The following is a 16,898-nucleotide window of genomic DNA, read 5'->3' on the forward strand; positions in this document are numbered from 1 at the left end:
AGAAACCTAGCGCAAAGAGCATTCCAGAAGATACGCGCGTTAATGGAAAATTCACTCTACAAGAAAATGTCTTGTCCATCACGTTTGGGATTCCTCAAGAGGATTCCTATAAAGAAAAGACTTCTACATCAAGGGGGAGAGGTCAACCTACTACTACTATAAAAGCCCCAATACCCTCACAAATCAAGGTACGCATAATTTACCCTCTCTAGCACTCTAGAGTTGAGAATGATTCTAACTTGACCGTCAGAGGATATTTGGCCGACACCACACTGGTGCCCTCAGCGAGATCACTTCTTTCTTCTTGTAGGTTGTTAGTTTAAGAACGTGGATCGTGTAGCTCACTGGTGATTTTATGGCATCATCAAAGATATTCTCATATTAGTTGTTGAAATCTATGATCACATTCTAAGGAAACAATATTCAATTTTTTAGTTCACTTTGAACTTTTTAAAGGGTTTAATATCTAAAGTTTCACGATCTGGGAGAGAGGATTGAACACCTTTATTTCTTGAGCACTTTTTAAACTGAAAATATGCATCAATAAATATAAGGGTAAATTACACTTTGCCTACCTGTGGTTTTCCTGAAAAACACTTGGCCTACTTGTAGTTTAAAAATTGGTACTTTTCCCACCTGAGGTTAGCTCTGTTTGTCTCCCGTTACCTACTTCTATTAAAAACATGAATAAATTGGTATTTTTGTTACCCTTTTATGTCTCTCCCCTCTCAAAACATAAAATCTAAAAAATCAAAGGAAAAGAAGATCTAAAAGCTAGGTTTTGTAAAATTAAAACCTAACTTTTACATCTTCTTTTCATGTATCAACGTTTAAATATTCTATTTTAACACATTAAAAATTGAAATTACGAAGTTTTTGTGATGGTCACTCCACAAGTACGAAGTTCTTGTGAGGTGATGAAGAGGGGGGAGGGAGAGGGAAAAGGCCGGGGTTAAAGTCTCTAAGACGGAGATTTATACACATATACATTTAGATTAAGTTAAAATAGAATTTCTATCTTGTATTAAAAAAAAAAATAACAACAACAACAACAAAACATTCATATATTTATCTATACTACTATTTAAGGGGCTTCCTTTGTTTGGAGCGGATTTTTTATTTATTTTAAAATACCCCTACACCCTACGTTTAAGTATGGGCAAAACTTGAGGATAACAGTGTAAAAATATTTCTCTAACTCTCACCTAAAGCATTTTCTACAAAATAGGATCACTCTCCCACTAAGCCACTTCTTCAAAGCAACTATATGTTTGTTGTTTTTTTTTTTTTCTTAAAAAAAAAAAAAAAATCATCCTCACGTTTATCTTCAAATCAAAATTATTATTTTTTAAACATTCTCAAATTTATTTAAAAAAAATATAGATATATGCAAGTTTGATTATATATATAAAGTTATCTACCCACGTTCCTAATTTGAAAAAGGGAGAAAAAAAACACTATCCCACGTTCTATCCAAAAAGGCCTACCCCAGCCACTTTTTTTTTCTTTCAAATTTGTGAATAACTACACATTTAAAAACTCTTCAATAAAAAAAAAAAATAAAAAAAAATACTCAAGTAAAATACTAATGTTCAAAATGCTAAAATTTCGAATAAAACTACCACTCTCCCACAATCACATGTTATATGTATATATTAAGAGAATTCCCAAAAAATACTTAATAGCTTAAAAAACTTCCCACATATTTACCTTCCCACATTTTCTGAATAGAACTTCTCACTTTCTATCTCTCATTCTTCTTCCGATTGAAAATATTTAGTTTAGCTCTACATTCTCCTTTCTTTTTCTTTAGATTTAAGACATTTACTGTCAGAAGTTCCAACAAATTTTTGGGTTCTATCTTTTGCAAGTTCCTCTTTGTTTTCTTTTGTTTATGATTGACTTTCTTTGAGTTCTACTTCTTCTTATATATATATATATATATATATATATATATATATATATATATATATATATATATATATATATATATATATATATATATATATATATTTTTTTTTTTTTTATGTATCATGTTAATGGTTACCCAATTTAAAACAAACTATCTTTCTATTTTTTTTTTTTTTAAATGTAATTTTGAAATGAATGGTTCCTTCGTATACTCTGCCATTATACTTCTTAATGAATTATCATTTCATGTTGTAGGTATCGTGATCCAAAGACAGGGCTATTTTATGCTACAAAAGAAGCATTCAAAATCATTCGTGAACAGTTAAACAGTATGGCTTCCCTTACCTCCTTTAGTAGCTTGTTTACATTTTATTTAAAAAATTTCAATTCAAATAAAAATAGTTACCACAATACTCCCTTATTAGTTGCCCAACTCCAAGTTTCCATTCGTTCATATCCATTTGCCATTTTTTTTAAAAAAAAATTTAAGAATGCATTTGCCAACTTGAAGCAACATGCCAAGGTTTTCGTCTTTTTTCATTTAATTCAATTACCATTTCCTTCTCCTTCCTCACTTTTTTTTTTCCTTCTTTTTTTTCTTTTTTAGAAAAATATTTTTATACCATCTTTGTATATGTTTTTGCTGTTATTATAATTATTATTTTCGTATTAATTTGATAATTAGGTATGTAGCAACCTCTCAATTATGATTTTCATTGACAATTCATTATGGATCTGAGAAAGTAGAGCCACCAATCACATGGTTAAATCTCCATTAGTTATTTATTTAAATAGTTGATGATGTGGTGATAAGATTTTAAAGACTCCATGATATAGTTAAATTCTAAAAAATCTTTATCTTTATTCTGAACAATTTTAATAGGATTTTTTGGGAAAAATGATCTCATCAAAATTTAAATCAAACACAAACTCTAACAAACTTATACTATTATCTTTAATAACACGCACACTAACTCTGGCTTGTTGATTAAAGTTTTTTTTAAGAAAAAATACTTAGTTTAACCCTAATTCTTTTATCTCTCTCCGGTTCACGTATGCACAAATTTTTTGGATTGCATTTAGCAGTCACTGGAATGGAATATTAGATAAGTTTGGGTGAGAGTTGTAAAATAATTTCTTTTGTAACAGAAACTATATTTATCATTTGTATAATTCTATGTAAAATTCAATTTACATTTTTTTCTATAAGTATTAATTTACTACTCTATAACAAATGTTATGTACCTTTTTCTCAGTTTTAAAGGTTGTTGATATATTTGAAATTTAAACTCTTTTTAACTTTTGTTATGGATGTGTAGTAAGTGGCTAACTTTTAAGACTAAAAAACTAAATTTTTGGATTAAACAAAAATTGATAAATGTTATTAAATTTTTTTAAAAAAGAACAACAACACCAAAAATAACGGGTATCTCCTCGCATAAAATTTTAAATTTAAGCTTTTATTTATTTATGTTATGGATGTGTAGTAAATAGCTAAATTTTAGAATTAAAAAACTACATTTTAGGATTATACAAAAAATGATAACATCCATACATAAAATTTGAAAAAAATAATAACAACACCAAAAAAAAAAACGTGGCTGTTTAGTTACTAAATTTTAGGATCTTTTCAGGAGTATTTCCTTTAACAAAAATCTTATTAATTTATTACTTCATAAAAAATGTTATGTACCTTATAAAATACTTACGCGCGTGCTTAAAGACTCTTCTATTTTTTTGGTAAGGGTTAATTTAGAGTTTTTATTATAATTTGAGATTACTATATTTTCCAATCACACCAAAAAAAAAAAAAAACCTAGGAGTGTGATGAAAAATTATTTCACCACACATAATACTCATCACACCCCTAGATTTTTTTTTTTTTTTTTGTGAAAATTATAATAAATGCTCTAAATTAACTCTTATCCAAAAAATAAAAAAGCATCTGAGCACGTATGAGACTAGTCTTCTTTTATTTATATACAGCATGAATCTTTATGTTGAAGATGACTCATAATCATTCGGACCACTTCATTCCTTTTTTTTTTTTTATACTTTTGCATCTCTGTATAAAAAGAGTCATGTCCGGGGAGATAGTGGGATCCTCACGCTCAGAAAGTAGTCTACTTTTATTTGTGTACAGCATGAATCTATATGTTGAGGATGACTCATAATCTATTAATCATATGGACCACTTTATTCCTTTTTTTTTTATATACATACTTTTGCCTCTCTCGGTAAAAAGAGTCATATCCGGGGTAGATAGTGGGATCGTAAAGTTAGTGCTGCACTAAGATTTAACAATTGCGTGCTTGAGCGAGGAAAAGTCCAAAAGGTCGATGACTGAGAACTCATCCTCCCACCTACACTAACAACTTAACAACGTGAAAGTAAAAAAGGCATTACTAAAGAAATGTGGAGGTTTTTCTTTCTTTTTTTTTTTTTTTTTTTTAATATAAATTTTTGTTTCAATTTATGACGTGTGTTTTTAATGATAACTCTTTATCATCAGACCAAGGTACCAATCAGTTTCTAGTGTAGGCGGAAATTGAACTCCAAATCTCTTTTTCAATCACCAAAGATATTACCAATTGAGCTAATTGGAACCCACAAAGAAATGATGGAGTTGATAGGAGGAACAAGATCTCTTCTCCTTCCTCTTAAGATTGAGAAATAGTGCGTCTACAATATTCTTACAATAAATCATAAGTGACAAGTTGTTATGAATTGCTCTTGGTGGATAAAAATATAATTTCAATGACAGGTTTAAATTATAATCAATTAACAACTTATCACCTATGATTTATTATGAAAATGTTATATAAATATTGTAAACATAGCACTTCTCTTTAATATTTGATGTTTTTTTAATTGTTTTTAAAAACAATTATTTTAGGGATTTTGTTAGTGGAAGAAAACATGGCACAGTCTATAGCACTTAGAGAAGTGATACGGTTACAATATTTTCATAACAAATCTTAAGTAATAAGTTGTTCAAGGATTTGTTGTAAAATTGTTGTGAAAATTTTGTACATGTAGTACTTCTCAAATTTAAAGGATCTTGATCCATGTTGGAGATACAACATATGTTATTACATTACCTTTACAATCTGATGTGTCATCAATTACAAAAAATAATTCTAATATTAATTTAATTTTGTTGATATCAACAAACTATATTTATTATTATATTAATTTGAAAATTATGTAGTAAAATTTGGTTTGCTTTTAGAATTTTTCATGAGAGAGATTTCATTAGAGGCAACAATAATTGGTTGAGAAAATATGATAAAATTTAGGTACATTATTTTAAGTGTAGTACATTAGATTTCTCAATTAAATTTAATATAATTACATTAAATTTAATTGCTTTTAGAAAAAGTAAGATTGTGTATGGTATTATACCAAAACTAGCTTGTAATCTCATGCATATGCATGAATGCACTTAAAGATATATAATAAGATGCATAATATAATTCATATATATATAATTTAAATACTATTGATAATCATTTTTATATTTTGTTAACTCTTTAAAAAAATTTATAAGAATATTATTAGGTATAAAATGTAAATTGTCCATTTTTTTTTTAAATTATTGTGAAGCACTTGTTTTTTATGATTCATTTATTCTAAAATCTTTGGTTTTTAACTTTATAACTCACTTAGATGATATTTATGATGTGGTCCCACATTTGATTCTAAAATTAAGAAATAGAACCCTTTAAGAACAAATAATTTAGGACATATGGCGCAAAATTGGCACTCTAATTTGGAATTCTAATTTAAGTTTCTCTCAGTTTCACCTATTATTATATATATAGATTACTGTGGGATCTGAGTCTTTCCAAATGACTTACAAAGAAGTTGCCAATATCACTTACAAATAATTCATAATTGGATGGTGCTTTTGCATCCAGAGTTCTAAAAAACATAAAAACTCATTTAATACCTAAAAAACTATTTTATTTATTTTAGTACACCATTTTATAATTCACTCTACATTCGATCACTTATTTTTCACAACCCATTAAAATAATAGAAATTAGCCAAGAGAGAGAAGGGATCAATAATTAAAAAGAGAGAGAGAGAGAGGAAGTGTTGATTTAAGCCCACGATCGAGAGCATTGTAATCATCCGCCATTATATTCCATTGATTGTCAAACTTTTCTTCTTCATCGACAATCAATTCCACACTTCTAGTATAGAGGAATTGCCTTCAAGTATTAACAGCATTTGGTGGTCTATCCAGAGGGAAGCTCCTTAATCCACTTGATGACCTTAATCATTCTTCAGGTAGATATAACATATATGCATGCATTCTCACTTCTTTTGTTTCTGCCGAGACCCGATGTCATTCTTCTTTCTTATTTTGATCGGTGAAAATAGTACGGTTCTTTCATATATTATCTCCATGTTTTTACCATTTCGCACGTAGACATCTTATTCAATATACGTTTGTTAATCAGGAACAAACATAAAAGCATATGCAATATGCAAATCATAAGGGTGCAGTTTATTCTAGAATATGAACCCTATGCTTTCATCAATACAGTTGAAATAGGGATGGGACAGTGCGGTTTTTTTTTTTTTTTTTTTTTAGAGTAGCCATTAGAAATCTTAAATTATATAAAATTGAAAAAAGGTGGAATAAAAAGAGAACTTGAATATATCAACACTAAAACACACACACACACACAAACATTAAATTTTATAATTTTTTCTATGAGTTTTCATATTTTGAAATTGTTAAATGATAGTTTTAATATCAATGCTATGATTGCAAAGCTAAGAAGAGCAGAGCTGTCAACACCGGTAAGAAGAACTCACCGTTACAATATCTTTTTTGGTATCATTTTTTAGAAAAATAAAATTAGAGATTATTTTTATGGAATGTGTTAAACAAGTTGTGAGGGATTTTACAATTCACTCCAATACCAATGGGCTTGGTCTGGGATCAAATGCTATGAAAGATTTGTGCCCCCTTATCCTTCACCAATTGGTCATTAGATGGATCGGTAAGGCACACGATTCGATAAGTGATATCAGAGCCCGGTCATAGGTTCGAGTCATTGGAGCCGCATTGTAAGGGAGGGATTGTGAGGGATTTCACAATTTGCTCCAATACCAATGGACTTGGTTTGCGATCGAATGCAATAAAAGATTTGAACCCCCTCTGCCAATTGGTCGTTGGATAGATTGATAAGGCACACGGTCTGACACGAGTTACAAATCTAAATAATTTAAGGTCATTTTTTTTAATAAGTTTTTGTTGAATATTTTGTTTATTTGTTATTGTTTGGTCTAATCTTGTTGTTGTTTGAGCTATTTTTGCTATTATTTGGGCTAAATTTTATTGTTGTTATTTATTTATTTGTTTGTTTGTTTAATGGGTTAAGAATTATGTTTGGAGGCCAAGATTATTTTTGTAACATTGATATGGACACAAGAAAAGGCCACAACAATTTCACAACATTTCCAAATTAATATGACACATCATTAAAAAAAAATGGAGATTATAGTTGGCCCATGTGGGATTTTCAAGTCAAAATGTTCAATATTTTTTTTAATATAGACAAAAACAGATTAATCCAAAAATAATTATGCATATAATTTTTTCCTTCCAAGTCAAGGTGTTCATATGAACACCATGCCCTCAATGTAAAGCCACCAATGGGATGAAGATGGACTAGATTTAATTTTTTGGGGCCAAAACTTAGGGGAATATAAACTAACATCTATTTAGTATTAATAAAAATAGATATGAAATAATTTTTCATACATTTCAACTCAATAATATATGATAATATTCTTTTAAAAACAAAAAATCATTTACGATTGATATTAATTGTACTAAATTTAGGTGCAAATCTACCTTTTTAAATTTACAAAATTAAGGAGCTCATTAGAATATCAAATTCCTTTTTATTTTGAAATATAACTTGCAATATTCATAATTGTTTTTTTTTTTTTTTTTTTTGGTTTTATAGTTGCAATAGAAATTGTGCAAGCACAAATACAACAACTCCAAAAGCAAGTAGTTAGGAAATTAATTATTTTGGTCTTTACTAGTTTTATAATTTTTTGGAGTCCAAATGTATACTAGATTATGCTCATGATAACCATGAATTACCATTTTCAACGATAGTTTTTCATGATTTGAAGTCTTACGGATAATAACTTTTTTTTTCAACAAACAAACATCATCAATTCTAGAAAAATTCAAATAGTGGAAAAAAAGGTGATGAGCCTATTTGAAAGTGCTTGTCTATCATTCATAATCTAACATATCAAGTAGTGATAAAAATTGTGGCAAATGGTGTGGTCACAGAGGAACTGCGTACTCTATTATTATATGTGTTGGTTTTAACATGAGATAGGAATTTTTGTTAGAAAAAGAGAAAAAAATATTTTAAAAAATGATTAGGAATAAAAAGATATTCTTTTCATTTCATGATAAATTAAAATTTTAAAACTATACGATAATTAAGGAAAAAGTGAAATTACTTTAATCTTCCTAAAATTTCATTTACTTTAAAGTGGGCATGTTATTGATTTAACATGTATACATCATTAACATCACTTTATTAACTCTTATTCAAAACTTACCACTTTTTGTTATTGTGAAAAGAGTTATTTATACCATTGCGCACCCTTGGCACAATGATCACTTCACATGTATGATCGTGTTTGTGAGGTGTGGTGGGGGGGAAGAGCCAGGGTTTAAGTCTCTAGGAGAGAGTTTTATACACATATACACTTAGATTAAGTTAGAGTAGAATTTTTATCTTGTATTATTAAAAAAAAAAAAAAAAGGAGTTGTGTATAATGACTTATTTTTCCACTTAAAACACAAACCTAAAAATTAAATTGTCGGATCATGAGTTATGTCACTCCACCTCAAATCCAATTGGTGATGAAGAAGATATTCAATTTTTTTATGACATTTAACATCATACCATACCCCCACTGCCCTGTATTTAAAGCGGACGAGTCAAATTGTGGTTACAAACGTAGACACGTCTTGAAATGCCAATACTATTCTAAAAAGTATGGGATGCTGTCTCAACCGAGATCTATTAATGCTTTTGTCTCAATAATAAGTGGATCATGCCTCTTCACATGAAACTCTTCTCTTCAAAATACGAGTTTCATGCAGAACCATGAAGAGATGAGTTATTTTTTCAATTAACTTTCAAACAATGCAATTTTGACAAAGTATTCTCTAAAGAATATTATTAAGCTATAAGGGCCGAGAGTCTTACACCCAATTAAGAAAAGTAAAGATTATGGTTGGCCAGAAGTACAAACCATTATAATTATAGGGATTGTCCTTTTTGACAAATAAGAATTATCTCTTTGTGCTTGTCGTGCTAATTTGGTTTGTGTAAATAACTCGTACATAGATTTTGTCATGCATCACAATCTCAAAATTTATACTCCTATGTAATACTTTTTGACAGACACTCCTATGTAATACTGAAATCTTCCTTTTCAGGTACACAAAGGCTAATTGATAAGTTGCAATGGCAATAAATAATGTCAATTCAAATAACGGTAAATGTTTTACTTTCCCACCGTTTAGTAGTGTAGGCATTCAACGAGTTCATAACGAATGCATATTTCTGACTAAAATATCACCAATAAATTCTGTAATCATCAATTTTTCTTTAAGAATGCATTCTCAAAATTAAGATCAATTTTCCATTCAAACTATATATATTTAATATAATAAATATATTTTTATTTACTTAATTTGTAATTCGATAGTTGGAGTGGGAGATTTCAATCCTAGACATTTTTGTTGGAATATCAAATTGTGCCAATTGAGTCACAAAACTCTTAGCCAATGTAATAAAAACCATATGTCTTGTTATAAGTGTTTCATATTTTCATTATATATTTCACCAATTTCAACTTGTAATACATAATTTCATTTTCCATTATAAAGAGCAAAATTTTCGCAAAAGTTTGTTTTTTTGTCTCTAAACTTTTAAAAGTTTGTTTCGCCCCTAAACTTTACCAAACGTTTGGCACATGGGATTCAAGTTTTCAGTGGGTCAAAATTACCCTCATACCCACACAACTCAATCCAAACAACCTAATCTCAAAATCCCCAAATATGAAATTATGAACCCTAGGTCCCCAACACCATAGTCCTACTAGCCTCAATCAACAACCCCAACCGACGATGAAGAGTTTAAAGGCAGACCCCTTTGCTGTTGAAGCTAACAGGTACTAAGGCAACATAAAAAATTTGAACGTTCTTGCTACACACAGAAGAAAACTCAATTCCTTTTCTTATTTGAAAGTCTCTAAGGAAGGAAATTTTTTTGTTTAATTGAAAATTCACTAGGGATTTTAGAGATTGACTTGCTTGGTTTGGTTTGGAGTAAAGGAGAGATCTTTGGAGGATTCTTAGCTTCTTTGGGTTGAATGAAAGTTTCTCTTGGACGTATCTTAGAAATTATTATTTTGGTCTTGAATGAAAGTTGCTTTGGGTTTTTTTTTTTTTTGAAGACTAGCCCATGATATGCCAACAAGGCTGACCCAAACATTTCGGAGGCCTAAGATGAAATCTTCAAATGGGGTTTTTATGTTATCACTTAAATAGTATTTAACTAGCATCTTATATAATTTTTTTTTAAAAAAAAATCAATTCTTTTTACTTTTTAATATGATTTTTTTTTTTTTGAGAAAATACTAAAGTTATAACAAATTTTACTATAAATTGATATTGTAACAGATGTGATCAGTGACATGAGACTTACAAAAATGCTAGGATATTATAAAATTTATAACATGATAATTACAGAAATATATCACCAATCACAAAAATTCATTCAAAAATGTATTCAATAGTTTGTTGAAGTCCACCTATCATTTTCATTGTTACATCAAATTATAAAAGTTATATAGACCACCGCACACCCTTAGCGCAGTGGTCACTCCACAAGTATAAGTGCTTGTGGGGTGTGGGGGGCAAGAGCTGATATTCAAATCTCTAGGGGGGAGTTTCATTCACATATACACCTAAATAGGTTAGAGTAGAATTTTTATCCTATATAAAAATAAATAAATAAATAAATAAAAGTTATGTAGTAAAATTTTTAATATTTTTAATATTTTCCTATTTGAATTACTTGTGATTAGTAACGTGTCTATTTTTAAGACCTATTTTTTTAGGTTTGTCTTATCTCTATCTCAAGCATTACTTAATTCTCTGGGTCTTTTTAATTGTGAAAAAAAAAATGTAAACTAAAATTCTTTTAATATCTCCCAAAAATATTTACAAAAAAAAAAAAAAAAAAAAAAAAAAAAAAATTTTGCCCCCCAAATTTGGGGCCTTTCTCTAGCAGGGGGCCCTAAGCAATGGCCTAATTGGCATAGGCCTAGGGCCGGCCCTGTATGCCAAAATTTTGATGTGGGTGAATGGGTTGATGATTTTTCTTTTTTTCCAATTTAGTGAAGTTAATGCTGAATCTGTGTTTGAATTTTGTCACATTTCTTATTGTATTGTTTGAAATTTGTTGGTGGGTGATGGATTTAATGAGCTCTGTACCCATATACGCATGTCTTGGTAAAAAATTTCATGTAGATTTCTCTATAATCGGCAGTGGGAGTTCCCTTTGAACACTCTGTTGCCGATATTCTATCTCTAGGTTAGGGTTGCCAATTGAGGCCAGGGGACTGTGGCATCAGCCGTTTTAGATTTAGGGATTTTTGAGACTGTGTTGTTTGGATAAGGTTGTGTGGGTGTGAGGGTAATTTTGTCTCACTAGAAATTTCAATCCACGAGTGTCGATCTATGCCACGTGTTTATAATTTTAAAATTAAATTATTTTGGTCCAAGTCAAATACCGCATAAGCACTCTATTAAGTTGCTAAGGACGTCAACTAACTGTCATAGAAGGATGAAAAGTAGAACGTATTGTAAAGATTAGAGGTAAAGAACAAAAAAATTGAAATTTTAAGGACGAAAAACGAACTTTTATACACGTCTAGGGATAAAAATGATATTTTACCTTGAAAATTAAAAAAAAAAAAATATATATATATATATATATATATATAATTGGAGTATAAAATATAACACTAAGAATTAGATAGAAAATTTTTATTCCATTGAACTATGATTTTTACTAATTAATTAGAAGAAATTCCTCCTACACATGAAACAGATAGTACACTCTTGACAGAGCGTACGAGGCTTTATCAGGCTGCGTCGAAAGGTGATTGGAATTCTATCGAGGGCATGCCACACATTCAAAGATGTCTTGGTATAAAAGGAGAAACCACTCTTCATATTGCTGCTGCAGCAGAGCGGGAACAGTTTGTTAATAAGTTATTGAAGTGGATGAGAGACAACAACCGACTAACAGCTGAAAATGTGTCTCTAACAGCTAGAAATGAGATTGGGGCCACTGCCTTGCACTTCGCTGCTGCAGTAGGAAATGTGGAAATTGCCAAGGTGATGCTATTGCGGGATACAAATGGAGACCTGCCAAACATAGCTACTACGGGAGAGAATCCGATGAAACCCATCCTTATGGCTGCTTCTTTAGGACACAATAAAATGGTGGGGCTTCTTTATCCTAAAACTACGATGGTGGGAAACGAAGAGACTGAAATATTTATCACTTGTATTAAGAATAACTTATATGGTAAGAGTATTCCCATCTAGTTTTCTAAAAATAATACTCATTTTACATTCTAAAAAATTACTTTATTTATTTTACCAGCTCATTTAACAATATACTCAGCACTATGACATTATCTCATTTCTTATTTTTACATATGACATAATAAAATAATAGAAAGAGAGAGAGCAAAGAGGAGAGAGTGAATAAGTCAGATAGGAGAGAGAAGTAAGAATAAAAATAAATTAAAAATAAATATAAACTTGCTATTCTAGTTGCTATAAATACAAACTTACTGTTTATAATTGCTAAAAAATGTTAGCAATACACACTTAGGTAATAGCCATTTGCAAGATTTTACACCCCAATGTTACTGCTCTAAGCATAAGTAATTAATGTCTCCTACCTTGTTTTTCCCCATCTTTTTGGTCCTCACCGTTTGATTTTGTCATGCTAGAATTGACTTGAAGTTCAAAACATAATAACGGTTTGATTTTGGTACGGGTTTATATACTGATTGGTTATCTTCACTTAATAGCTTAAATTTTCAGGTTCGATGCTCTAACAAACTTTACTATGCCATCATTTTTTTTTTTTTTTTGCTTGAAACTATAGTATCAAATAATTTGTAGTACTGTAATATTTTTTTCCTTCATATATAATAGATTTCTATCTGATTGAGATCAAACATGCCTCTCTACTCTCTAGTCTCTAAACAAAAGTTCCAGGGGCCGCCCAACACTTTGTTAGGGGAAAACTAGTGCATGAGGGTAAAATAGCTGTTTAAAGGAACTGTTACTTTTCTTTCTCACATGATTATGTCATACTTTGTGTATTATATCTTTCATGAAAGAAATATTCAACATGTCCCTTCTCAATAAAAATTATTATTATTATTATTATTACTACTATTTGTGTGTTATAAAATAATGCAGGTGAAGCCTTGCAAATGCTGAAGGCCAACAGTAACTTAGCTAGAGATGAAAGCAACGGAGAGACTGCACTGCATGTGTTAGCTCGCAAGCCTTCGGCGTTTGTTAATGAAAGTCAGCCAGGAGTTTTAAGGAGACACATCAATATTCCATGTGAGCTATTGTGACTTTGATTGATTTTAGTGTATTTAAATCAAATTTTCACATTAATTGATTATAAATTCCAATTGATTTTTCGTTAATGACCATAATTAACATTAAAAAAATATATCATATATTAAATAACATAGGTGATTTGTTGGCAAAGTGAAAAACAAATGAACGTATTCAAAAAAAAAATCCCAAGAATTAAACCCTAAATTTTACTCTTAGAATTCAAGATATACAATTGAAAATACTCATATTTCAATTTTTTACCTAGTAATAATATTTACAGACATTACCCAACAATCTGCTTCAAGTTGCTTTGACTCTTTTAATTTAAAATTTTCTAGACAAACTGCGACTTGACTTCAAGGACCAAATATTCATATCCCTTTCTTACCCTTTCTTGAGCTAAATATTGGCTAACATGGTATTTCTCAGCACTTTTATGATATTTAACACAATCCCTAAGAAGTTTACTATATGCAGTTCAAAAGGCAACTATCTTCATTAGAAACATCTTGAATTGAGTTGTCACATTGCAGTATTTTACGACACTTAAATTTATTCATGATAAACAAGGGTCAAAGATCACACTCAAGAAATTAATCCTACACAAAGTAAATTCACTTTGATCTTAATTGAAAAGAAAGGTTTAGACCTCTTTGATTAATTATGCAATAAGTTAAACAAATTATGCCAATTAATAAACTCACGTGATCAAATTTTAACAAGTTAAAACCCCCTACAAACTAGCCAGTATGTCACCAATATCAAAGCAATAAATAGTTAAGTAATTGATACAACTATATTAAGACGAATTGAAAGATTGATGGACCTCATTTAAAGGAAAAACCAGTACAAAGGTTAATCCTAACCCCAAGAATGAATCCATTAATGAAATTGAAGTTTTATCATCTGAGACATATCCATGATTCTAAAGTATACCCGGTAGATAACTTACTGGCGTGCGCCCACAAACTTGAAACTTTGAATTTCGTAGCAAATGTACTGAGTTAGGTTTTATGGCTTCAGCCTTCATTCACACAATGGCAGCAACAACACCACTGAAAAATTTTAATTTACTCTTTAAACGCACAAGTTGGAAAATAGAAGCTAGGATTTTTTCACTGACTAGCTTTTAAAGTTTGACTCAACAACCTTAATGAAGTCTTTTATGATAGGGCCTTACATAGGCGTTCCAATTAGGATTGAAAAATACACGACACTGGCTTCATTAAAATGCATCACTTACTGATTTCTTGATTCTTGATTGATTGAGCCACTTTCAAAAATCACTTGAGAATCATCTTTCAATTGATTGAGATGCAATTCAAAGGCTATCGAAGCTTGAATTTTAATCAAGTGGGGGGCAATCAAATAAAAATCGGAATCCTGAAAATTTTTCTTCTTTGAATATCTTTGACTCTTAATCATGAATGTTTGATAATCAATACAGACTCGGTTAAAATTACAATGCCATGAAATTCAAACTAAGGCCTAATAATCCATTCATAAGGAATATATGTTCCTGGTAAAAGCACACAACAAGGCAAGAGAATAGCTATATATTCCATTACAATATCTATTATAATGTACTAAACGTGCCACAATAAATGAAATCCATGTTTGCTCTTGATACTCTAGATCTATTTGCTTTTTTGAATAAAATAAATTTCACTGAGGCAAAGCCTTTTTTTTTTCTTTTTTTTCTTTTTTACTATCATTTTCAATTCCAGGGTTGAAGTTCAAACAGGAAAACTCTAAGCAATCTGTAGCCAATGACCTGTTTACTGAATGTCTTATGGCTTACAAAGGGGATGTTGAGCATTTAATTGAGACCCCAGAGATTCCACAAGCTCTATTTGATGCAGCAAGAGTAGGCAACGTTGAATTTATAATCAAGCTAATTAGTTTTAACTTTGATATATTATGGACAACAGATAACAATAAAAGCATATTTCATATTGCTGTTGAGGAGCGCCATGAAAGCATCTTCAACTTACTTCATGAGTTAGGTTCAGTTGGAAAGATAATAGTAGAAAGAACATTTGAAAATAGAAGCAATATATTGCATTTAGCTGCAAGATTGGCACCTCAAGAGAAGCTCAATGCTATATCAGGAGCAGCTCTTCAAATGCAACGAGAATTTTTATGGTTCAAGGTACGTACTTATTCATATGCTTTGAGTAGAAAGTGTTGAATGATCTCATAGAATGTTTACTCCTGTTTTCACATAAAATTAATTTCTTCCTAAAATTATCAACATTTTTGGACTAACAAGTCTTTCATATATATGATATTTTCCTATCATCTGTAATGGAAGGAGGTGGAAAAGGTTGTGAGTCCTGAATACAGAGAAATGAAAAATAATGAGGGGGACACACCGTATGTTTTATTTGCGAAGAACCATGAGGAGTTAAGGAGGGACGGGGAGAAGTTGTTGACGAACACAGCAAAGTCATCTATGCTGGTTGCTACACTAATTGGCTCTATAATGTTTCCTGGCCAAGTAGCTGATGGATTGAACAAGAATCCTCATATTTATCTGGCCTTTTCAGTTTCAACTGCAATATCATTATTTGGCTCATCAATGTCCCTAATAATGTTCGTATCCATCCTTACCTCGCGTTATTCGTACGAGGACTTCCTTGTATCATTACCTGCTAGGTTGATGATTGGAATAACTTCACTTTACATCTCAATCTTCGCCATGATGGTTGCATTTTCTACATCCTTTTGGTTGAAGAATTATAATCATTGGGATGCGATCTTTGTTGTCATTGGTTTATGTGCTTGTGTGCCAATCTTTGATGTGTTGCTAAAGTACCACCTAGTTTTTGATATGGTCCAATCTACCTTCTTTCGGTTTCGGCCACAGCATCGTCTACTTTACGAGGAGGTTTCTAATACACCGGTGCCTAGATCCCAGTCCGACGCACCAGCGAATCCCACAGGTGTCTGAATCCAAGTAGTAATGGAATATGAATAAATGTGTACTATATCACTGGATGTTAAACACATCTTATCTTTTGCATTTAATATATTATATGTTTGAGTTATTTTTTTGGTATATTTATCTACAGTGTTATATTGTAATAGTTTTGAAGCTGCCTCTTGCATGAGTTTTTGATAACAAAAAAAAATAGAAGAAAAAGTCAAGAACCTTGTTAAATTAAGGTCATCCCAGATGTAGAGTTTGTTACATATAACAAGGCCATGATTTGAGCTAGTGTAGTAAGAAAGTGATCGAAATGAGCTACGTGCTTGG

The 16,898-nt window shown here is 30.4% G+C and overlaps 1 protein-coding gene across 1 annotated transcript; it reads left to right on the plus strand.

Annotated features, from left to right (window-relative positions):
• Window positions 1–6,029: 6,029 nt before the first annotated feature.
• Window positions 6,030–16,592, plus strand: LOC115980531. Its single transcript, XM_031102764.1, has 6 exons — window positions 6,030–6,207; window positions 9,410–9,468; window positions 12,093–12,575; window positions 13,487–13,636; window positions 15,367–15,791; window positions 15,954–16,592. The coding sequence occupies exons 2-6, from the start codon at window positions 9,438–9,440 to the stop codon at window positions 16,590–16,592; spliced, it is 1,728 nt and encodes a 575-aa protein (XP_030958624.1). The 5' UTR covers window positions 6,030–6,207; window positions 9,410–9,437.
• The last annotated feature ends 306 nt before the right edge of the window (window positions 16,593–16,898 follow it).

The sequence above is a fragment of the Quercus lobata genome, chromosome 3 (assembly GCF_001633185.2).
Source record: "Quercus lobata isolate SW786 chromosome 3, ValleyOak3.0 Primary Assembly, whole genome shotgun sequence".
Classification (NCBI taxonomy): Eukaryota; Viridiplantae; Streptophyta; class Magnoliopsida; order Fagales; family Fagaceae; genus Quercus; species Quercus lobata.

Bases quoted from the DNA above. Each gene is read 5' to 3' on its own strand.
- LOC115980531 (XM_031102764.1), top strand. From the start codon at position 9,438: ATGGCAATAAATAATGTCAATTCAAATAACG. The intron at 9,469-12,092 runs GTAAATGTTTTA...CACATGAAACAG, and splicing joins TAATGTCAATTCAAATAACG to ATAGTACACTCTTGACAGAG. The intron at 12,576-13,486 runs GTAAGAGTATTC...AAAATAATGCAG, and splicing joins TATTAAGAATAACTTATATG to GTGAAGCCTTGCAAATGCTG.